General features: G+C 37.7%; 3 protein-coding genes across 3 annotated transcripts; 1 reads left to right on the top strand and 2 right to left on the bottom strand.

Moving 5' to 3' along the window:
- Nucleotides 1–6,521: 6,521 nt before the first annotated feature.
- Nucleotides 6,522–7,472, bottom strand: LOC143391462 (olfactory receptor 2AG1-like). Its single transcript, XM_076844162.2, has one exon. The coding sequence runs from the start codon at nt 7,470–7,472 to the stop codon at nt 6,522–6,524; it is 951 nt and encodes a 316-aa protein (XP_076700277.2).
- Nucleotides 7,473–16,502: 9,030 nt separating this feature from the next.
- Nucleotides 16,503–17,456, top strand: LOC143389278 (olfactory receptor 2AG2-like). The gene has a single exon (XM_076842441.2). The coding sequence runs from the start codon at nt 16,503–16,505 to the stop codon at nt 17,454–17,456; it is 954 nt and encodes a 317-aa protein (XP_076698556.2).
- A 5,578-nt stretch (nt 17,457–23,034) lies between these two features.
- Nucleotides 23,035–23,958, bottom strand: LOC143391461 (olfactory receptor 2D3-like). The gene has a single exon (XM_076844161.2). The coding sequence runs from the start codon at nt 23,956–23,958 to the stop codon at nt 23,035–23,037; it is 924 nt and encodes a 307-aa protein (XP_076700276.2).
- Between the last annotated feature and the right edge of the window lie 31 nt (nt 23,959–23,989).

The following is a 23,989-nucleotide window of genomic DNA, read 5'->3' as shown; positions in this document are numbered from 1 at the left end:
TAATGACAATAAAATCTCAAAATGTTAAAAAAAAAAAAAACCTAGGGCTAGAACTACCATTTAACACAGTTATCCCTTTCCTAAGTACATATTCAAAGGATTTAAAATCAGCATACTAGGGCTGGGGTAGAGCACTTGCCTAGCATGTGCAAGGTGCTGTGTTTGATCCTCAGCACCACCTAAAAATAAATAAATAAAAGGTATTGTGTCTAACTGCAACTAAAAAATAAATATTAAAAACTAAGCATACTATAGTGAAGAGATCATATCAATGTTTATAGTTGCACAGTTCACAACAGCTAAACCATAGAGCCAAACTAGATGACCATCAATAGATGAAGGATAAAGAAATTATGGTGTGTATATACACAATGGATTATTACTGGGCCATAAATAAGAATGACTTTATAACTTTGGCTGGTAAATGGATGGATCTGGAGAAGATCATGATAAGTGAAATAACCCAATTCCTCCAAAAAACCAAAGGGCAAATGTTTTTTTTTTTTTTTCTGTGATGTGGAAACTAAACCACAATAAGGTATGGGGAGAATAGAAGTTCAGTGGATTAGACAAGGAGAAATGAAGGGAGGGAGAAGGGATAGGATTAGGAAAGTCAGTGAAATGAATCTGACATAACTTCCCAATACAAATATATGAATATACCACAGTGAATTCCACCATGTGTGCATCCATAAGATGGGGCCCTAATTAGAATAAGATATATTCCATACATGCATAATATTATCAAAATCGGATCTACCTTAATGTATAACTAAAAGGAATCAATACAAATATATAAATAATATGTTTTTAAAAAATATTTTTTAGTTGTCAATGGACCTTTATTTTATTTATTTATATGTGGTGCTGAGGGGAATCAAGTGCCTCACATATGCTAGGTAAGCGCTCTACCACTGGTCCACAACCCCAGCCCCTATAAATAATATTTTAAAAATTAACATGATCTGATTTATATTTATGAAGGTGAATCTCTACATTGGAGAAAACTCATTATAGCAGGGCAAGCCAGGGAAGAGAAAGACTCAATTAGGAAGGTACTGTTGAGCAACAGATAATGGATCATGATGACCAGCTGAGGCACAAGTGTAGGGGAGAACAAGAGGGGCACACATATGTAGCATTTATTGTACAGATGAAGCTGACAGGATTTACTTTTTGAGGAAGTAAGGCAAAGGAGGAAACAAGGTTAATACTTTAGATTTTAGTTTGATCAGTTTCAAGGATGGTGATGTTTCTGGTGGAAAAATTTTAGTAATGAAAAAATGAGGGAGGAACAGCAGGAAGATGAATCAAAAGTGTATTTTTGGGTTATGTTTGAAATCCCTATTAGACATGGAAAGTCATCAATCAATTATACAATCCTGTGGTGTATGCAAGTGGTTAGGTCTTTGGGTGTCAAGAGCAGGCAGATGGCATTTAAACCTATGCAGTCAGATCAAATTACTCAGGAGGAGTTCTTGAGAGAGGGAAAAAGGGAGGTTAAGATGAGTACTATGGGAAGCCAGGCATAGTGGCACACACCTGTAAAGCCAGAGGCTCAGGAGGCTAAAGTAGTAGGATTGCAAGTTCAAATCCAGCCTCAGCAAGTTAGCTAGGCTCTAAGCAACTCACTGAGACTCTGCCTCTAAATAAAATATTAAAGAGGACTGGGGATGTGATTCACTGCTTAAGTGTTCCTAGGATCAACACTGTTACACCCCCGGTGCCCCTAAAATAGTAATGGGGAACTTCCACATTCCTAAAGATAAAGGAATCCAGGAGCTGGGGTTGTGGCTTAGTGGTAGAGCACTTGCCTACCTTGTGTGAATCACTGGGTTCGATTCTTAGCATGCATGTAAATAAATGAACAAAATAAAGGCCCAGTAACATCCAAAAATACATTTAAAAAAAGATAAAGGGACCCAAAAAAGTAAAAGAGAGTGGAAAGAAGAAGAAGCCAAACCAGTAGTGTGTGGGGTATGGAAGCCAAGAGAAAAAAAAAAATGGTTCAAGAGAAAGAGAGTGGTCACCTGCGTCAGTGTCATTGAGAGGTTGAAGGAGGAGGATCAAAAGTGACCCTTCTATTGAGTACATCAATGATGACTCTCTCAAGGAACAGATCCATGGAAAGAGAACAGAGCTTGATTGGGACTGAGGTAAAATGTGAATAGAGAATCAATAGAAGAGAAGGTGGACATAGAAACTCCTTTAATATATTTTTTAATACTATTATTTTATTATTTTATTTGTTTTAATTAGTTACAGTACAATGACCTTGACATATCATACATTTGAATCAGATGGAATATAATATCTCATTTTTCTGAGTATATAGGCTGCAGAATCACATTTGTCATGCATTCACATATATACACACAGTAATAATAATGTCTGTTTCATTCTACTTTAATATTTTTTATTGTTATTGTTTGTTTTTCTGTAAGATAAACTAAAAAATGTGATATTAATGGAAATAAATTGATGGTGGAAAGGGTCCTTAATAATGGAGTTATAAGAATGTATTTGTAATTTTTTTTGTATTTGTAGATGGACAGGATGCCTTTATTTTATTTTTTAATTTCTATGTGTTGCTGAGGATCGAACCCAGTGCCTCACACAAGCAAGGCAAGCACTTTGCCACTGAGCTACAGCCCCAGCCCTGTATTTGTAATTTTATGGTTAAGATCCAGGATAACAGAAAGAAGAGTGGCAGTAGAAATAGATTCTGTAGAAGCAAAATGAGGGGGAGGTCAGTGAGGTTCAGACCCAGGGTTCCAGTTAAGCATTTGTCAGACAACTGTAGTGAGGGGAAAGAGTGTAAGTGCAGATGCCTGTGGGTGGGTAGCAGACCCCAAGAAGTCCAAGGAGTTTGGGTTGAATGCTCTGTCCTAAATGATGTCTGGAATAAGATCATTGGATGATGTGATGTGTGAAATAGTCATTTCAGAAAAGGGAACAATATTGGTTTGGGAAAGGGAGTAGTATATCAGGTTTTGAAAGGTGAGGTTGAGTATTGTAAAAATGTCCAAATTACAAATCAATCTGAATGTGAAATATACTCACAATCATATTGCCAGTGGACTTTTAAGATGTAGAGAATGGAATCAAATGTCTTCAGAAAAAGTGAAGAAGAGAAAAATGCTAGAATTGAGGAGATATTCAAAGTGTATCTTCATATAATCCAAACAGTGGTGGAGGAAGCAGAGCAAATTAATGGGGAATGGAAAGATTATATACAAATATTCCAGGGGTTAGGGATATAGCTCAGTTGGTAGAGTGATTGCCTTGCATGCACAAGGCCCTGGGTTTAATCCCCAGCATCAAACAAAACAAAATAAAACAAAACAAAATTCAGGATCATGTCCACTTTAAAGACTCACCATATTTTATATGTCAACATAAATTATGAATTTATTTTAAAGCTTAACATAAATTAAATTAAATGTAAATTACAAAAGAATGAGAAAAAGTTACAAAACATCCAAGGTTTACCTCAAGAGAGAAAGGAAAATTATATCCTAGCAGTAAAATCATCAGAAGGAAAACTGGATATCTTAACATGTGTAAGTCTTTTAAATTTAAAATTCCCTTTTATAAAGATATTAATCAAGTAACAAGTAACAAATTAGAAGTTAGTACCATAAACAAACTATGTGTAATTGATGTTGAAGTTGTAAAGAATTAAAAAAATTAAAGTATGCAAAATAATTTGATAGATCTAAATATTATACCTTATAAATCAGTAAAGATTCTATAAACAATGCAAAATTTTGAAATCTTTAAAAATTCAATTTTTCATTTAATATAAAGAATTTTAAAGAGTCAAAACATACTCTATAATCATACATATCTCAAAAGAGCTAATAAAAATTTAAAAAAGAATTTAAATTGGTTTTAACCTTAATTTAAGTAATTTCACTTGTAAGAAATTTTATAAAGTAAAAATTCACATACCCAAGAGATTGACATCATTGATTTAATAAACACAGTTGCACACAAAACATTAAATATTTAACATGATGAAATCGTTACATAACAAAACACACATATGATTTAATATTTTACCACTACTTAGCATTTTCATGACAATTTAATCATGTATTACTTAAGATTCATGAGGTAATCATTCTATGCCAGCTGATTCACTAAATGTCTTATGTTTATATTTAGTAACTTAATCATCACAAGAACATTATGAAATAGGTCTTCTATTACTGTCAATTTATAATTTACATAACTGCAGAATTAGGTTCAAAAAGGCTAAGTAGTGTGTTCAAAGTTTTACAACTAAGTGGAGAGTATTGATTCTAAACTCTATACTCTTCACACTGCCAATCAACATAAGGAAAACATCACTATTTGCTAATAGGTAAAAATTGTTCTCCATGGAACATATCAACTCAGTTTAATTGCATTATAAATGACAGGAAATTCACCTAAATATGTATAGAGTTTATCTCTGGGTTAAAGAAATTTTACACGAGTTTTACCTATTTATACTATTCTTTCTTTCTTTCTTTCTTTCTTTCTTTCTTTCTTTCTTTCTTTCTTTCTTTCTTTCTTTCTTTCTTCCTTTCTTTTTAATTTATGTGGTGTTGAGAATTGAACCCAGTGCCTCATGCCTGTGAGGCAAGCACTCTACCATTGAGCTTATAGTATACTTCTTTTATTAATTTTTAAAACAACTTCTTTTTCATATAGTTTAAGTGGTTTATAAAACACAAAAACCTGTATATTTTGGTGGGGTTCCATGTTATGATTTCATATATGTATACATTGCATAATATTTGTTAGGTTAAGCATGCTTGAACCTTTAACATTTACCATTTCTTTATGTTGAAAACTTTCAAAATCCTTTTGTCTAGTTCCTTAAATAGTACTGTATCATTATCTGTAGTCATCCTACTGTGAAACACCACACCAGAACTTCTTGCTCATATCTAACAGTAACTTAGTATTCATCCCTTCCCTCCACTCAACCTTTCTCTGGCCTTAGGTAACGACTGTTCTATTTTCAACTTCTATGAGATCAATTTTAAAAAATTTTCTTTCAAGGCTATAAATAAAGCAGTTATAGTGTGTGATTTTATTTTTGAAAAAACAAACAAGAAAAGAATAGCCAATTTCTACAAATAGAAGAACCATCCAAAATAGTGTCACAAAGGATTTATTATTTTTAATCTTCAAAATTCAACTCAAATCTTTTGTTCATAGCCTGTGTTCTAAATATTTCCAGACTTATAAACAAACTAATAGCAGTGTAGAATATTTAAATTAGCAAGAAAATGAATTACATTGTCTCTTCCTTGTTTTCTTAAAATTTGAAATTATTTTAATTAATATATAAGAACAGAAAAAGTGTACCTATTTATAGAGGTACATGTGAAATTTTGATACACATATAACGTTGAACACAGGTACACATGTCTCACATATGGGAATAATGTTCCAATAGTTGAAATATTTTAAGACAGGATTAGAAAAATAGAAAGGAAAAGTTTTGCTCTGTTTGCTTTTATTATTTACAAAACAGAAATGCTCATGGAAAGCCCTTACTTTGCAATTTAATCATTTCTTTAATATTTGAACTTTAAGCACTGCTAAATATACTCATGTCAAATGCAAACAATTACGCAGTACATACACACAACAACACGCAAAGACACTTATGGGAACATCCAAATTGGCCAATGCTTGGAAAGAGGAAAAGATTGAACATGATGCAAGTACATGCAAACTACTACCAACAGGGACATTAGACCGAACTATAACTGTATGATCTTTAATCAAGATCAGTTGGTTTTAAATTTGTGCAAACCTCAAGACTCCTACCCCATTCTTATCTGAACCTTGTTTAGAGCACACATTAGAAACCATTTTCTCTGACTCTAAAGTTGATCCAGTATGGGCTAAATAGCTCAGGGGTCATGTCCAAGTTCATTCCCTACAGAATCTCTTTAAAAAAAAAAAAAAAAAAATATATATATATATATATATATATATATATATATTTCTTTTAAATCTTTTTTTTTTAAGAGAGAGTGGAGAGAGAGAGAGAGAGAGAGAGAGAGAGAGCGAGAGAATTTTTTTTTAATATTTATTTTTTAGTTTTTCGGCAGGCACAACATCTTTGTTTGTATGTGGTGCTGAGGATGGAACCCGGGCCGCACGCATGCCAGGCGAGCGCGCTACCGCTTGAGCCACATCTCCAGCCCCATATATATATTTCTTGATGGACACGCAATGTTTTTATTTATTTTTATGTGGTGCTGAGGATCGAACCCAGTGCTTCACACATGCAAAGCAAGTGCTTTACCATTAGCAATTTTAAAGGGTATGGCTGAAAATACCTCATGGGGAGATTTAGGGAGAATTTGAAAGTACTGTATGTACATACGTCAACTTCTCTGTCATAAGATATATTCTTCACTATATTGGCTTTTCCATAAACATGTGATTCTTAATAGAAACCCTCTGACTTTGAGGAGGAATGAATTTTAGAAACCAGCTACCAGACCAACCTAAAAGGCTGAGTGTGTTGGCAACAAGTGTTTTCCAAGGACCCTCCTCAAGGCCCCCATGACCTCCTTATTCCTCAGGCTATAGATGAGAGGGTTCAGGGCGGGAGTGACAATTGTGTAGAAAACAGAGATGATGTTGTCTTGTTTGGGACTGTGGAAGGAACTGGGCAGGACATACATGAATGTGGCAGCCCCATAGAACATCCCAACCACAGTCAGATGGGAAGAGCAGGTAAGGAGAGCTTTCTTTTTCCCCTCATTGGAGGGCATGTGGAGCACAGTGAACAGAATTAGTGTGTAGGAAGCCAAGATGGCAGCAAGAGGGGGGATTAGGAAGGTTACGCCCATCACATAAACCATAAGCTCATATCTGGAGGTATCTGTACAGGTCAACTTCAGCAAGGGTGGAATTTCACAGAGCAGATGCTTGATCTGGGCTTTGCAGTAGGGATAGTGCATGGTATATACAGTATATCCTAGGGCACTTAGGGAGGCCAGGATCCAGGATGTGGCCACCATGAGCCAGCAGACCCTTGGCCTCATGAAGATCATGTAGTTCAGAGGATGACAAATGGCCACATACCTGTCATAAGCCATGAAGGCCAGGAGGAGGTCCTCTGCACCACCCAGGGTCAGTGCTAGGAACATCTGAAGGGCACAGCCTCCAAAGGAGATACTGTTTTCTCTGCGAAGATAATCCAGGAGGGTTTTGGGAGTGACAACCGATGTGAACAGGAGGTCCATGAGAGAGAGCTGCCTGAGCAGGAGGTACATGGGCACATGGAGCCGGACGTCCATTGTGATGACCAGAAGCAGCAGTCCGTTGCTTGCGAGGGCCAAAATGTACAGGAAAGTGATCATGGCACAGAGCAGATCAGGAGCCCCACTGTCATTCAGAATCCCCACCAAGATGAAGCTGCTTCCCCAGGTGGAGGAGTTCCAGAGCTCCATTATGCGTGATTGCTTTAGTTACTTAGAACCAGATGTATTCTCAGTGAGGTTTTGCCAAGATGAACCCTAGACTCATAATGTCTCAAGCCCCTGGGAGAACTAGAAATACAACAGCGGAAGCCCTCCCCTGGAAGATGAGGGTTGAATGTTGTAATTAGGCCCACTAGTCTCTGCCCTCTCCTGCTATTGACCCTGACATTCACTCTCCCTTCTGAAAATCCAGAGCATTTGCACTGGATAGAAGGGGCACAGGGACAGTGAGGAAGAGCTCCCTTTCTGAAACCTGTCTTTCATACATGGAATCCACTCCCACGGAGAAACCAATAGAGGCCTTAGATTGACAGGTGTCAGTTCTGTGCCCATGGAATGGAATAGAGAAAACCAAGATTTGAAGTTAAAGATTTGAAAGTGAACCAACCTTCTGTCAATCATTTAACTGAATCATGGCATATATGTGGTAAAATTCATTATTTGCCCAGATATTTTCAGGAGCTCTTAATAGTTAAAAGATATGAGAACATCCAACAAGATTATCATCCCTTGTTTGCTGGCCCTTTGTGGAGGCATGCATCCTCTGATACATGCAAAAAATGGCCAGAGGCCAGCAACAACCACAGGGTCTAAAGACAGGTTTGATAATCCTACCAGGAAGCACATACTCACATACCTGGGCTAGAGCACAGAGTAGCAATCCTAACTAGTTCTCTATTCATGTTCAGGAAATCAATAATTCAGAGATTGGATGGGCAATGAAGCCCAAAGCATGAGGGAATCTGGCAGACAGAGTAATTTACATTCTTAGGGTTTGCTTTCAACTCTCTTTTTTGACTCAAAGTACTTAGGAGCTACATATATATACATATTTCTCTGAAAGTGAGAATAAGTCTTTACCTCCAGCTGTGAGAAACCTCCCTGCCTAACCTCCCAAACTCTACTGGGATTGTTTAAGGGTGATAAGATGCCAGTAGAAATGGGGAGGTAGGATGTGACTTTCTTCAGCAATGTTTGTTGGTTGAAATTTTGCTGAGTTGGTTAAGTATCTTTGATATCTATTCCAGATCAGGTGTCAGGATGCTTCTGTCTCTTCCTCTCATCCGCAGATCTGTGAAGATGACAGTGGATACAGTGGCAGCTAACGCAGTCTTGGAGTAGTTTCCTGTGGCTTTCCTGCTTTCACACCTGAAAAGAATTAGTAGAAACTCCTCCTGTCATACAGGTTTCTGGGGAGGGAGGCCCTCTACCTGGTGGCAATGGTCAGACTGAGTTCTTGGTTCCAGATCGCCAGACCCTTCTTTCTTCCTCTTGGCATCTGGGAGTGAAGATGGAAGCTGTGGGGCTGTGGAGGAGCAGATAATGGAAGAGCTGCCCAAAGGAGACCTTGCCATGCCAATTTCACTGTTCCTTGGGCCAGCAGTGAGCCAGGGCCATGTTCTAGAAGAGGCTGATTTTATTTTCCTCCCTTTACTCTGTCTTACATCGATCTTCAGAGGGACTTCACCTGTCAGCTGAAATGACCTCCCCCGAAAATGCTGATCCTGGAAATAGACTGTTAACGAATCCTCTTGGGTATATTTCTTGAACTGGTGTTCTGCATTCTCCCCTCATTAAATGAGCTCTGAGGCTCTAAGTTTCTGCTCAACCCTAAGGGAGACACTGAGGATCCACTTCTAAATTTCTTCCTGATTAAACCAGGAAGCAAAGGCTCCTTGTGTGGCCAGAGCTTTGCCTCAGAGAGTAAGGCATTTTCCTGCCTCTGTGGGATGCTGGTTCCCTTCCTTATGGCCCTCTTCACCTGGACTACTTCCCTTCCCATATGACTGCTCTGTGTGGAGAGTGTAGACATGAAATCTTCTCTTCATTGACCTCTCCAACCCCATAGATCTTTCCTGTGTCCACATATCTTGGTGTTACAGTTACTTGTCTGTCACCAATGACGTGAGAAGAGAGAGCTCAATTTTCCAAGTATTGAACATAAAATAAAGAGAAGTACATAGAGTACTGAAGTTGTAAAGGTCAATATTTCTTAAAGTCTTTTAAATGCTCTCAGAGATAAAAGACTACCCATTAATCAAATATATTTAGATGACAGTAAACTATGAATAGTGTTAATAGGATAAGAAATAGAATTTAAAATGCTGAGGAAATATAACTTTACAGATAGAATTCCATGTGAAATGGAACCATCATTAATAAATGAGGACGAATTAAAAACAACAACAAAAATAATTTTCCTTCAAGGATCCCCCCCAAAATAATTTTGGCAGTTGGCATAGTAACATCAAAGGAATATATGCATGCAGGAAGCAATGGTGAGCTCAAAAATTGATTTAGTATTAAGTTAGGAAGCTTAATTCTTGAATAATGATAAATACATTTGTGAGTTTTCAAAAGGTGAAATGAAATTTTTTTCCACAAGAACAATAAAATGGGAGTGGGATTTTTCCCCCATGTTTGTTCAATAAAAGCTAAAGAGGCAGAATATTAACAGCCATAAATTCATTCATTTGAAATTATCATTATTATTTTTTATTTTTAAATAAAGTACAATTTAAATACAGTAAGATCAATCTTTATTTAAATGTTTTTGTTTAATTCATGACAATTATACATAATAGTGGATTTGATTTTGACATAGTCATGCATACATGGAGTACAATTTGCTCTATTTCAGCCTGGATATTAAACCCCTGTTGGAGAAGTAGCTAACAGATTTTCTCCCATTCTGTAGGCTCTCTCCTGATGCTTTTGTTTCCTTTGCAGGGAAGAAGCTTTTTAATTTGATGCCATCCCACTTATTCATTCTTGATCTTATTTCTTGAGTTTTAGGAGTCTTGTTAAGGAAGTTGGTATCTGTGCCAATATTTTGGAATATTCAGCTTTTATTGTCTTTTAGCTGTTGCAAAATTTGTGGTCTAATTTCTAGTACTTTGATTTGTTTTATGCAGGATGAGAGACAGAGATCTAGTTTTATTCTTCTATAAATGAATATCCAGGTTTCCCATTTGTGAAAAAGGATATTTTTCAACCTATATATTGGCACCATTGAACAGCAAGTACCAACTACATCATCCATCATATTGGTCACCAAAAAAAGAATGGTGAGGGATGAGACTATATAAATAAATAGTTCTAATGGGCAGTAAAATTATAGTTCCTTAAGTGAAGAGAAAATAGGGAATTGCAAGAGAAACTTGAAATATTTAAAAAGTGAACAGAGGGGAAGCGGGAGAGAAGAGCTGATGGCTATAAAGATGATTAAAAAATAACTAAAAATAATAAGTTGAGGAAGAGGGAAAAAGGTAATTTGGGTTGTTAGAGGAGGTAAAAAGTGAATAAGAAGTAAAAAGAGTAACAAAAACAAAGGTAAGAACAATTAAATGAATAAAATTTCAAATTAAAACAATTCCTGAAATTTCTAACCCTCACCCTCAAGGGGGGAAAAAACTAGGATAAATACATGGGTGAAGAAAAATTGATTACAAAGAGAAAAATTACACACAACCATGAACACACAAATTCATGAACCTAACAGTGCAGCAAGAAGATAGAAAGAGACTAGAGACAAAAATAGTTTAAAAAATTTAAAAAGGTATAATAAGCACATCAAATAGAGCACTAATTTCTAAGATATATAAAGCACTCAAAAACATTAACACCAAAAAATAACCTAATCAATAAATGGGCCATAGACCTGAACAGACACTTCTCAGAAGAGGATATACAATCAATCAATAAATATATGAAAAAATGTTCAACATTTCTAGCAATTAGAGAAATGCAAATCAAAACTACTCTGAGATTTCATCTCACTCCAGTCAGAATGGCAGCTATCAAGAATATAAACAACAATAAATGTTCGTAAGGATTTGGGGAAAAAGTTACACTCATATATCGCTGGCAGGACTGCAAATCGGTGTAACCAATCTGGAAAGCAGTATGGAGAATCCTTGGAAAACTGGGAATGGAACCACCATTGACCCAGCTATCCCACTCCTTGTTCTATACCCAAAGGACATTAAAACAGCATACTACAGAAACACAGCCACATCAATGTTTATAACAGCACAATTCACAATAGCTGAATTGTGGAACCAATTCAGATGCCCTTCAGTAGATGAATGGATAGGGAAACTTTGGTATATATACACAATGGAACAGTACTCAACATTAAAAGTGAATAAAATCATGACATTTTCAGGTAAATGGATGGAGTTGGGGAATATAATGCTATCTAAAGCAAGCCAATCCCAAAAAACCAAAGGCCAAATGTTTTCTTTGATATGAGGATGTAGACTCATAATGGTGATGAGTGGCAGGGAAGCATGGGAGGAATGGAGGAACTTTAGATAGGACAAAGGGGAAGGAGGGGAAGGAAGGACCAAGTGGGTAGGAATGATGGTGAAATGAGTTGGACATCATTACTCTAAGTACATATATGAAGACCCGAATGGTGTGAAAATACTTTGTGTACAATCAGTGACTTAAAAAATTGTGCTTTATATGTATAATATGAAATGAATTGCATTCTGCCATCATGTGTAACAAACTGGAATAAATAATTTAATTAAAAATATACTTAAATAAAAGTAAAAAAATAAACGTGTTAAAAAAAGGCAGGGATTTAGGCCTTCTGGTTCTTTTACTTTGATTTCTGTATACTACCTCTTAGTGTTAATATTGACCTATTCCTCTGTTGGTGGGCAGAAGTGTTGTTTTCATTTTTGTTCTATAATGAAAAGTCCTGCTCTATTTTACCTGTGAAAAACTTCCTCCAATAGTTTTGATATAAAATGTTCCCCTAATTCCATGTGTTAAGTGTTTGGTCCTTCAGTCCTACCCTTAAGATGTAGGCCCTACTGGGTGTGCCTTAGGTCATTGTTAGTGTGCTCTTGAGGGAGATTTTGGCCTCTTTCTCACTATTCTTTACTTCCTGGCCAGAACATGAGCAGTTTTTCCCTATTGCACACATCCCTCTATTGCTATTCAGCATGCCCAACAGAGCCCCAAAGCAAGAATCAGCCCAGACCTGGACTGGAACTCCAAAATAAAACTTTTCCCTTTGTAACTTATTTTTTTTAGTTATTTCATCATTGAGGTGAGATGCTAACTAATATGTCTCCTTGTGAGTGTGTTACTTTTATACTGGTGAAAATAAATACGTGCTATATTTCTTTTGTTGTGCAATAGTTTTCTAGGGTTTATTCTTTTCATACTGAAAAAATAAATATTTGATTTTAACTTTCTTGAAATTGAAAGTAAAAGGAGTGAAAACTCTAGCAGTCTTTCCCAATATTACCAGTGAAATGAGTGACTAAGGAATAAAAACTGAGGAGGATGAAGCAAAGGTTTGGGTGAGAGATGAGAAATGCCTGAACCAAAACCACGATGGAGGAGCCCAGTGCTGGGCAGAGAACACATAGGCACATGCTCGTGTGCACATGCATGAGAGAGGGTGGAAATGAGAAAGAAATAGAAAAGCATATGAAGATCCAATGAATCACTGTAGGATGCTAACTAAGGTCAGTAAAGGAAGATCTGATGTTAGTATTGTTAACTCTCTCCAGCTGGTAATAGCCCATACAAGAGCTTCATAGAGGGAGATGGAGAGGGTAGCCCTTCCAGAAGCCAGGGGATACACTCTATGATTTGGACAGAAGAAAGAATAGGGGTTGCTTGCTTCTTAGACCAGTTCTGGACACCATCTACTCAGTCAGGCACAGCCTCAGCAAGACCTCACGGGGCAGAACAAATCCTCGGCTTAAGAGCTCATAATCAGTGAAATGTTGGGTGAAGAGACAAGCCCAAGAGGATTCATTAAAATCCAGTTTCCTGGAGTGGCATTTTCAGGGGAGGACATGTCACTTGAGAGGAAGAGACTCTACTATGTCCCCCAGGACAGGCCAGAGCTCACAATTGCCCAAGGAAGAGTGGGGCTAGCCAATAGTGGGTCTCTTTTGAGTAGCTCCTCCCATATCTCCCCACTCCCCCCAGCTCCTCTGGTGCTTAACATTTTCATTAATCCCAACAAGAGAGGAACATATGAAGATATGAGGACAGGGACTCAAGAATTCAGCCCAAATCACTCCATGACTGTGAAGCACTTTCTCACAAGGAGAGTGGATGGGAGCCTTCCTAAGGGATTCAGTTCCTCACTTCCCCAGGATCCTGCCCAAGGTTCTCAGCTGCCCGTCTGCATCTGTCTCTTTATCCAGGAAAGAGAGTCAATGACAGTGACCAGAAGAGATTTTGACCCCTGGTTCCAGTCACGTTCATACACATACCTATATCCCACCCTGCCAGAAGAACCACCTCCTCTTTCTTCAGTATCTGAACCTTCTGGACCCACAAGTGAATCCCAGGATACTTGCTGAGGTCTAGCAGTGGTATTTTTCCCCAACTGAGGTAAGGACTCTCCCTCTGTTTCTAGGCAGCAGACCCTCTAAGTCTTGAGAAATAGAATCAAGATGGTACATACTCTGCAGCTCAGATTCTCTAGTGTCTTAGGCTTTACAGCTCATTCACTCTTTTCTGTTCAAGGTGACTGTAGGCACTTTGAACATGTGGGAACTTTTGCAATCATTTAGTGCCACTGGCCAGTACAGAGTCTCTAGAATTCCTGATGCTGGCTTCCCAGTAATATTCTCAGTACTTACCCTTGGTGCACCTGATTTTCCTGGACTCTAGTAGTCTGATGAGGTCCCCCAAAGGAAAGTACCTTCAAAGAGGAATACCTAATATCAGCTGAAGTTTCTCTTGAACATGCCACAGAAATCCAACTAAAGTCAGTAAAAATGTTTAAATATACTGATCAATGACAGAGAAAAAACTTATAAAAATAAGCTTCTAAGATTTAGCATTATCTGAATGGACTGACCATCTACAATGGTCCTCTATTCATCTCAACCTCTGCTGACTGACTGCTCTTGGTTTGAGGTACCCATACATTTCCAGCAATTTTCCAGAGATGAGTCCTTCCTTTGTTGGTCCAGTTGGTGCTCCCTGGCCTTTCTCCTTAGAGATCTATAGAAATGAGAAACCAGTGAATGGAAAAGGAGAGAAAGCAAGAGTCCTGAAACAGAGAGAGGTGGCATGTAGGTAGGAATCTGGAGACCTGGTGACACCTCCTTAACAAAACTCTGTTTTTTTTCCTCCTCTTTGAAATCTCTCCCTATATTGGCCCAGAGATCTGGAGAAATGTGCCCAATTATTTCTTTCCCTTTGTTTCTCTATCCTTTCATCATTTTATTCAAGAAAATTAAGAGCATTTCAAGTCTCATAATTACTAGCAACCGTGCCCAGAATTGTCCTTAAATATCTTTTTTTTTTGGTTGCTGTTTATAGGCAGTATTCCAATCAATGTTTTCCAGGTAGTCGTGTAGTTTTGGTTTCATGAAGCAGCAGGAATATCATACACTCCAATGGAGGGTGAGGCTTCACTTTAAGGAGTGTGTTTCTCTGAAGGTCTCCTTGCTTAGCGATCCTTATGGCAAAATTGCAGGAAGGACATCACTGTACTGTATGTCAGTGTCCTGACTTTTACAGCACTATCTGCTCTCTTTTTGTTATGTCCTGTTTTTGACCTTGCCAGTTTCTATTCATTCTCAACCTGTAGCTTGTACCCATTTTATTGGGGAATCCTTTTGTGAAACCTCCCTTATTTGTTGTGAAGTATGTCATATTTCCCTTCACATATTGGTCATTGCCACTGGGTGAGGTAGGTGTTTTTGTGATTAGTTTTCACATCTATGCTACCACCCTAGCATCAAATGTGGAACTGGATACATCAGAGTTCCTTAGCAAATATCCACTTGTGTAAATGAAAGGGACTGGATCATATGGGTCTCCTGATATCAAGTTTTTATGATCCCAACTCTGAGATACTGAGAGTGGTGACATAAAGAAAGATAGGAGCTGGGGGAGATATTACAAGGGAGAGATGATGAACTTTTTGTTAAAATTTTCTCTTCTCTTCCAGAGTGTCTTCTATATACTCCACCTAACTGTGAAAGATCTGCATTCATAAAGTGCATGCGGAGTGGATACCATCAGCCCTATTCAAAACATTCCTCCTCAGTCCCTTCCATTGATAGTATCATATGGATTCAGTACTCAGCAAGACCAGCATCCTTCCATATGCTCCTAAGATTTGTGAAGCAGAGGAAGGTATTTTTTATGGTCAGAATGTTGCTTTGACTCCCAGGTAAAAGAACAGTTTTGGTCATTTTCTATAAGGCTTCCTCTTTTGTAACTCACTCCTTTTATCATATTCCATAAATACCAACAACTTTTATGTCTCTGTGGATCCCATAATTTTATTTTTCTTGTCTCCTTCCAAGTAAATAGCTCATCACTTCCTTCCAATAGGCAAGTGTTCTTTTTCCACTGTTCCTACTAATTTGCGTCAAAAACCTACATCAGGCTGACCATTCAAATAAGCCCAGAATTGTTTTTCTCTAAAGCAGACTCACTGTATCCCCCCCAAGGAGGTGAGGACGGCTTAAGAGTATAAGAATCATGTGACCCAAGATCCCTGAAATCCTGCTAGTGAGGAAGGTGTCAAAAACAATGAGGGCAGAACATAAAGGCAGACATCAGGTTAAGCAAGAAGATGGCAAACAAGTTTTATGAATAAAATTTAAAAGTAGAATTGTGTACCAAAGTCAACTTTAAGTAGAAAAACAGACAGCTTTTAAACACTGCCCGGTGTATTGGTTTATTATGAAGTGAGAGATGTTTTCATCTATGTAGAAAGATCTTTGGGCTTATTCTTTCCCATATCTTATGTAAAGATAATTCTTCATAATTAGCATCATCAAACATGCCTATTTTACATTTACATGGGAGCAAATCAAAATTCAATATAAGTTGTTAGAAATTCAGAATCCAGAGGGGAAATTTAGCTGAGAGAAGGAAAGGACATTTCATGGGATTTTTACTGACCACTGCATACTGTCCTGGGATGGACCAAAAAGGTAGGTTAATGCCTCTGAATATCTATCTTGTTTTAGGCAACTGAAAGAACTAAACAGAATGGAGCTCTGGAACTCCTCCACCTGGGGAAGCAGCTTCATCTTGGTGGGGATTCTGAATGACAGCAGGGCTCCTGATCTGCTCTGTGCCATGATCACTTTCCTGTACATGTTGGCCCTCGCAAGCAATGGACTGCTGCTTCTGGTCATCACAACAGATGTCCGGCTCCATGTGCCCATGTACCTCCTGCTCAGGCAGCTCTCTCTCATGGACCTCCTGTTCACATCGGTTGTCACTCCCAAAACCCTCCTGGATTATCTTCGCAGAGAAAACAGCATCTCCTTTGGAGGCTGTGCCCTTCAGATGTTCCTAGCACTGATGCTGGGTAGTGCAGAGGACCTCCTCCTGGCCTTCATGGCTTATGACAGGTATGTGGCCATTTGTCATCCTCTGAACTACATGATTTTCATGAGGCCAAGGGTCTGCTGGCTCACGGTGGCCACATCCTGGATCCTGGCATGCTTGACTGCTTTAGGACACACCATGTATACAATGCATTTCCCTTTCTGCATGTCCTTGGAAATCAGACATTTGCTCTGTGAGATCCCACCTTTGCTGAAGTTGGCCTGTGCAGATACCTCCAGATATTTGCTCCTGGTTTATGTGACAGGTGTGACTTTCCTCTTGCTGCCCCTTTCTGCCATTGTTGCCTCCTACACACTAATTCTGTTCACTGTGCTCCACATGCCCTCCAATGAGGGGAAGAAGAAAGCCCTTGTCACTTGCTCTTCCCATCTGACTGTGGTTGGGATGTTCTATGGGGCTGCCACATTCATGTATGTCCTGCCCAGTTCCTTCCACAGTCCCAAACAAGACAACGTCATCTCTGTTTTCTACACAATTGTCACTCCCGCCCTGAACCCTCTCATCTATAGCCTGAGGAATAAGGAGGTCATGGGGGCCTTGAGGAGGGTTCTGGGAAAATATGTGCTGCCAGTACAGCCCACCCATTAAGGAGGGCTCTTGGCTTGCCTCTTATTATTCCTTTTCAAAGTGAAATTGCTATGTTCCTTCATTCTTTAATATTATCCTCTGAGATGATACTTATACTTTTGAAAATCCCACCCTATTTTCTTCTATGTAGCTCTAGTATAAACAGACTTTAATGTAAACTCACTTGGCACATATCAGTGACCTGTGAAGCCCACATAAAAAAGGGACTAGGACAAGAAAAAGCTTTGAATGAATGTTTTTGACTCACTCTTGTGAGGCATCATTGTGACACATACCAAGTAGCCATGGTAGGAGACTAACTGTCTATTTTAACATTGTGTAGCAGTAGGGACTTGGGATTGCTTTCGGACTGAGCAAACTCCAATGGCCTGTTAGCACTGAAGGACTGTTCCTTTGAACTGGATTCTTAAATCTTTAGTAAATAAAAGGTCCACAGATGATATATTAGACTTGCTGTTTATTAAGATGTTAGCTACTAATGGGGAAGAGTAATAGAGATGTGACTGCATTTGCATTCCAGCCCCGAGGAGTCAGTCATACTGACTTCATAAATAAAGGCATAAACCTGAGTTGGTGTAGTGATTGTGGCTAAGAAAAAAGGATCCTTGCATTTCAATTTGAAAATTGTCAGAGTCTTTTTGATGTTGGGGGCATTTTTACAGTGCCTAAGATTAAAATTAAAGAAATAGAATTGAAAGCGCCCAAGTTTAAACAGAAAAGTATACAATAACAGCGATATAAGCTATGGTATATATTTTCTTTGAATTTTGTTAAATGCAGATACACATATGTGTTTTGGAGCATTGAAATAGCTGCAAGGAGATGAAATCCTTGAGGTGAATGTATGTGATGTCTCTGTCCACTGGACAGGAGGCATAAATATATATAACTCACTCTCTAGCTAACCTAAACATGCTTTCTTTTATCATATTTAGTGTCATGGCAAGATTTATAAGAAAATGTAGGAACTTGAATTTGTTGCATGCAGAAGCTCTAAAATACCTCACCTATGTAAAGGTTATTATGGTTGGGAACAGTGTTTGTGAAAGCTTGGAAGTTCTTGTTTTCTTTCTAAAAATAATTGTAAATATTTAATCTATTTAGATAAGTCATAATATAACACCTAAAACTGATTGATGTGAGTTCTTTATAATGAAAAAATTCAGAAATTTAGACAGAAGCAAAAATCACCTGTATAATTGTTCTGTTGTGTTTTTATTATGCATACTGTATTTGACTGAATTTATATGTAACTGACAATTCCTTTTGTCATTTAAAGCTTAGTGAATTTTCTTCCTTTGTATGAAGTTTAGAGTAATGACAGAGAGGAAGGGGAACAGAGCACCTCAGTTTGAATCCCTGGCTCCCTTTTTATCCTCAGTGCACAATAGGAAACTGAATTAAACCCTTTGTATCTCCATGTACTCAACTTAAAAGTGGTGATAAATACAGGCCTGCTGTCTTAATGTTATTGGGTAAATGGAATAAGATAATAAATGCCAGACATTTAGACCTTAGCCTGGTTAAATCATGTTTAAACTGTGTTGGCTATTATGGATGAATAAACAGTCTCCAAAAAATTTAATCTCACTTTATTGTATTTTTTTAAAAAGTAAACACTTGCACATTTTATTTATTTTTATTTTTATCAGCAAAAGTTTTATCTATTTTTGGTGTCCAATATAGTGTCTTGATATTTGAATACATTGTGAAATTGCTAAATCAAGCTAATATGTGTTTTACCTCATATATTTGCACTATTGTGATAAGAACAGTTAAAATATACTTCCTCGTCAATTTTCAACTACACATATATTTCTGTTGTCGCTACTATAATCACCATGATGTGCAACAGATTTCATGAACTTCCCCTTGTGTCTAACTTGAAGTTTGTATTCTGTGATCAGCATCTCCCTGGTAACCAGCATTTTGCCTTCCCTTTTTGTGTTTGACTATGTTAAATTTCACATGAAAGTGAGTCCACACAGTGTTGTTTTTTATCTTACTTAACGTCTTCCAGGTTCATCCAGGTGATGGTAAAGGACAAAATTTCATTCTTTCCTAAGGTTGTCATTGTTTATTTACACCATATTTTCTTGATTTAGTTATCCATTGATGAACATTTATGTTGTTTTCATATCTGGGCAACTGTGAATAATGCTGTAATGAATCTGGGAGTGTGGGATTTCTCTTTGCTATAATGATTTCATATCCTCTGGATATGTCTCCATCATGAAATTGCCAGATTATATGGGAATTCTATTTTCAATTTTCTGAGGAGATTCCATGCTGCTTTCCACAGTGTCTGTACTAATTTGCATTTCCATCAGCAATGTGCAAAATTTCCTTTCCCTACATTCTTGTTACATTCTTGATATAGCACTTGTTATCTTTCATATTTTTGAAATAGCTGTGCTAAAAGGTGGGAGGTGATACCTCATTGGGTTATTTGTATTTTCTTGGTGATTACTGATGTTCAACATTTTTAATAGACCTGTTGGCCATTTGAATATCATCTTTGTATAAATGTCTCCTCAGGTTCTTTGGGCACGTTTTACTTGGGTTGTTTACTTGTTACTGAGTTCTTAGGATATTTTGGATATTAGCTCTTTTTAGATATATGGTTGGCAAATACTTTTATCTAGTCTGTATATAAATTCATGTTATCTGCAGAGACAAGTTTACTTGTTCCTTTCTGATTTGGGTGCATTTCATTTCTTTCTCTTGCATGGTACTGTGGCTACGACTTCCAGTATTAGGTTGAATAGAAATCTCAAAACAAGGCATCCCCGTCTTTTTTCTCATTGTAAAATAATTTCTTTGAACTTTCCTCATGGATAATGATGTTAATTAAATGCTTATCTCATTTAGCCTTTATTGTGTTAAGGTATGTTCTTTCTAGACCTAATTCACTAGACTATTTATCAGGAAGATATATTGAATATTTTTCAATGATTCTTACATGTCTATTGAGACCATCAGCTAGTTTTTGTCTTTCATCCTTTAAATTTTGCTTATCACACTTACTAATTTGTATGTGTAGAACCATCATTGCATTTTTGAGATAAATGCTGCTTAATAATGGTGAATGACCTTTTTCATGTTTTGCTCAATTTGATTTGCTATTATTTTTTGAGAATTTTCGCATCTATGTTCATCACATTGGCCTGTAATTTTGTTTTCTTGCAGTCTCTCGTATGGCTCAGATACCTCTTCTTTAGTGACTGGCCTGTGTTTACAGGCTATGGGATTCAGCCTGACTCTGAGCCTTATCATGGAGAGACTAATCTCAGACTCCTAGGCAGTAACTGGTACCCACACCCCTTTCTTCCCCAAGTGGAAAATTCTGTCTATATTATTCTTCCAAATGTTGGGGGACATATGAAATGGACAGTCCCATGGCAACCAATTCCACAATGCTGGGTCATACCTGGAGCTCATAGATTGCCAAATTCAGTCCAGCATCAAAGCAAGATCAAGGTCCATGCCTGCCTGCTGCTACAGGACACCCAAGGCCTGAGACCTCTGCAATCAGCATCAGGTGAAGCCCGGTCTTAATTCCCTTTCTATCTCCCAAGCGGGACACATCTCTCTACATAGTGTTGTTGTAGTTGAAGGGAAATCTCTTTTCTGTATCTTTTCTTATTATTATGTTAAAATGAGGTACTGTGCTGTAGTGAAAGTAGTTTGGTGCATGAACAGCTATGCAAATTGATGTTTCTGTGGAGAAAAAAACCCTGGAGAATCATACCAGGGTCTTGCTCTTCCTCCACAATCTTTTCATGCACATTTGTAAAGTGGATTCCTGGGATCAGAACTGCTTAATCAAATTATATGATATTGATTCTTTAAAAAAGTAACATGCTTATGTTTATTTAATTAAATTAACAAATAAAATCATAGACATTCATCATGTATACTATGATGTTTTAAAATATGTGCACATTATACAATGGTTAAATCAAGTTAAGTGATACATACCTTTCCTCACAGTGTTGTAATTTTTGTTTATTGGTCTTTGCTCAAAGAAAGCTTCTTGTGCTATGCTAAAGAACTCTTTATTCCATGCCTCATTTACCCAACACATTTTCTCCACCTGTCTGAGGTATGCTTTTCTCTCCCAGTCCTATCTACCTAGTCTATTATTTGACCTGATTCTTCTTACTGGTGTCACCATCAGCCCCTCACAATGACAATTTAGAAGAATTAATCCACTTTTGGTGTGTTCTGACACTTTTCTTAATATATCTGTTCGTGCCTTTTTTTTTTTTTTTTTTTTTAGTGTTATCAGGGATTGAATTCAGTGGCATTTGACCACTGAGCCACATCCCCAGCCCTATTTAGTATTTTGTTTAGAGAAAGGGTCTCACTGAGTTGCTTAGTGCCTTGCCATTGCCGAGGCTGGCTTTGAACTTGTGATCCTCCTGTCTCAGCCTCCTAAGCTGCTGGTATGACAGGTCTGCATCACTGTGCCTGGCCAGAAAATTCTACTCTTTAAGACTGAGCTATTCATGCTTAATTGACATCACAGTTTTTTAGTGCCTATGATACTGTCAGATAGCTATTAAAATGTTTCCACAGACAAAGTTACAAATTATCAGAATGCACAAGTAGTAATTAAATACAAGCAATAATGAAATACTACCAACTTCCTAGGCATTTCAGTACAGGAAGCTCAGTAAATATGTGTTGGTTGAGAGAATTACTGATTAAAGCAGAATATGATTGGATATTTTTAACAATAAGATTCCCTTCATAATTGAAATTAAAAGAAAGACAAGATAAATATTATTTCAGATATTAAATATCATAGACTCATAACCTCTGAGATAATATCTAGACTATAAATCTTTTGACTAACTTTGGTACTGTGATCACACAAACTGCCAAGCATAATATTCCACTCTGTTACTGTCTTTCAGAATGAAGCTCCTAAGCAAAGGCATAACCAGGTCATTTCTATAGGGCAAGACTTCCTATAGGGCAAAGGTTTATCATGTGCATAAAACCCTCAACAGAATAATATAAAGCTAGCTAATCCTGTGACAATATCATTACTAAGCTTTATTTCTTGACATATTCCTGATTTTAATGTGCCCTCTCTGACCATCTTTGTTTTTGTTCATGATATAGTGTCTCTTAGGTATCTTTTCTGACCATTGACACTTGTTGATATTGTATATCCTACTAATAAATCAATTTCATTTCAGTAGAGACATCTACATAAAGTATTTCTGATCTTCAAATAAGCTATTGCCTTCACTTTGGGTCTACACAGTGTTTTTTTTTAACCTTATCTAAAAATAGTTCCTCTCATTGAAATTTTAAAATGGTTATCTCTATGTTTATGATCTCGTTAGTGGATTGCCACATCTTTTGAGGAAAACACTGAGTTTTACTCATCTCGTGGATGTAGGCACAGTGCTTGCATAGAGAAGTCACTTAATGAATATAGAAGCAAATAAGCTGAGAAATGAAGCAAGGGAAGGAAAGGATGAGGATGTCAGAACCATGTTGTCAATCAAAATGTTCAAATATTTTTTTCAGATTTCAGAACTCACTGCCTCTGAGGCATATACTATCTTCCAGCCAGCTTCCTGAGAGCCCCCTTAACATCCTTGTTCCTAAGGCTGTAAATGATGGGGTTCAACATGGAGGTCATGACTGAATAGAACACAGAGATGACCTTATCCTTTTCATTCATCACCTTGGAATTCGGTCTCATGTAGGCAAATATTCCAGAGCCATAGTAGAGAACCACAACGGTGAGGTGGGAGCCACAGGTGGAGAAGACCTTGAGCCTCCCCTCCCCAGACTGCATCCGGATCACAGTGGAGATGATATGCCAGTAGGAGATGAGGATGAGGGAGACAGGAGCTAGGAGGATAATCACCCCCATTGAAAAGAGAGCTATCTTAGCATTGTAGGTATCCCCAGATGCCAGCTTTAGGAGAGCAGGTGGTTCACAGAAGTAGTGATTAATGACATTCCGTCCCTGGTAGGGGAGATACAGTGTAAACGCACTGTCCACTGAACATACAACTGCCCCACTTATCCAGGACACTGTGGCCAGCTGGACACAAGCCCTCTGGGTCATAATGGTGGAATAGTGCAGGGGCTTGCAGACAGCCACATACCTGTCATAGGACATCACTGCCAGCAGTGCACACTCTGTACACCCTGCAAGGAGGAAGACCACTATCTGTATTGAGCATCCAGTAAAGGAAATGGTTTTCTTTTTCACAAGGAAGTGAACCAACATCTGGGGTACGATGCTTGTAGAGAAACAGAGGTCAGCAAAAGATAAGTTTTTGAGAAAAAAGTACATGGGTGTGTGAAGTTGAGAGTCAACTTGGATGAGGAGTATTATCAGCAGGTTTCCAAATATGGAAAGAAGGTAGATGGTCAGGAAAACACAGAACAACAAGATTTGGATCTGTGGATCCTGTGACAGTCCCAACAAGACAAATTCAAACACAGAAGTTTGGTTTCCTTCTCCCATTGATTCTTATTCTTATGTACCTGTCATCAGA

This window comes from Callospermophilus lateralis, chromosome 2 (genome assembly GCF_048772815.1).
Source record: "Callospermophilus lateralis isolate mCalLat2 chromosome 2, mCalLat2.hap1, whole genome shotgun sequence".
Taxonomy (NCBI): domain Eukaryota; kingdom Metazoa; phylum Chordata; class Mammalia; order Rodentia; family Sciuridae; genus Callospermophilus; species Callospermophilus lateralis.
Note: the sequence above shows the minus strand (reverse complement) of the source record. Positions and strands in the feature narration are given on the sequence as shown.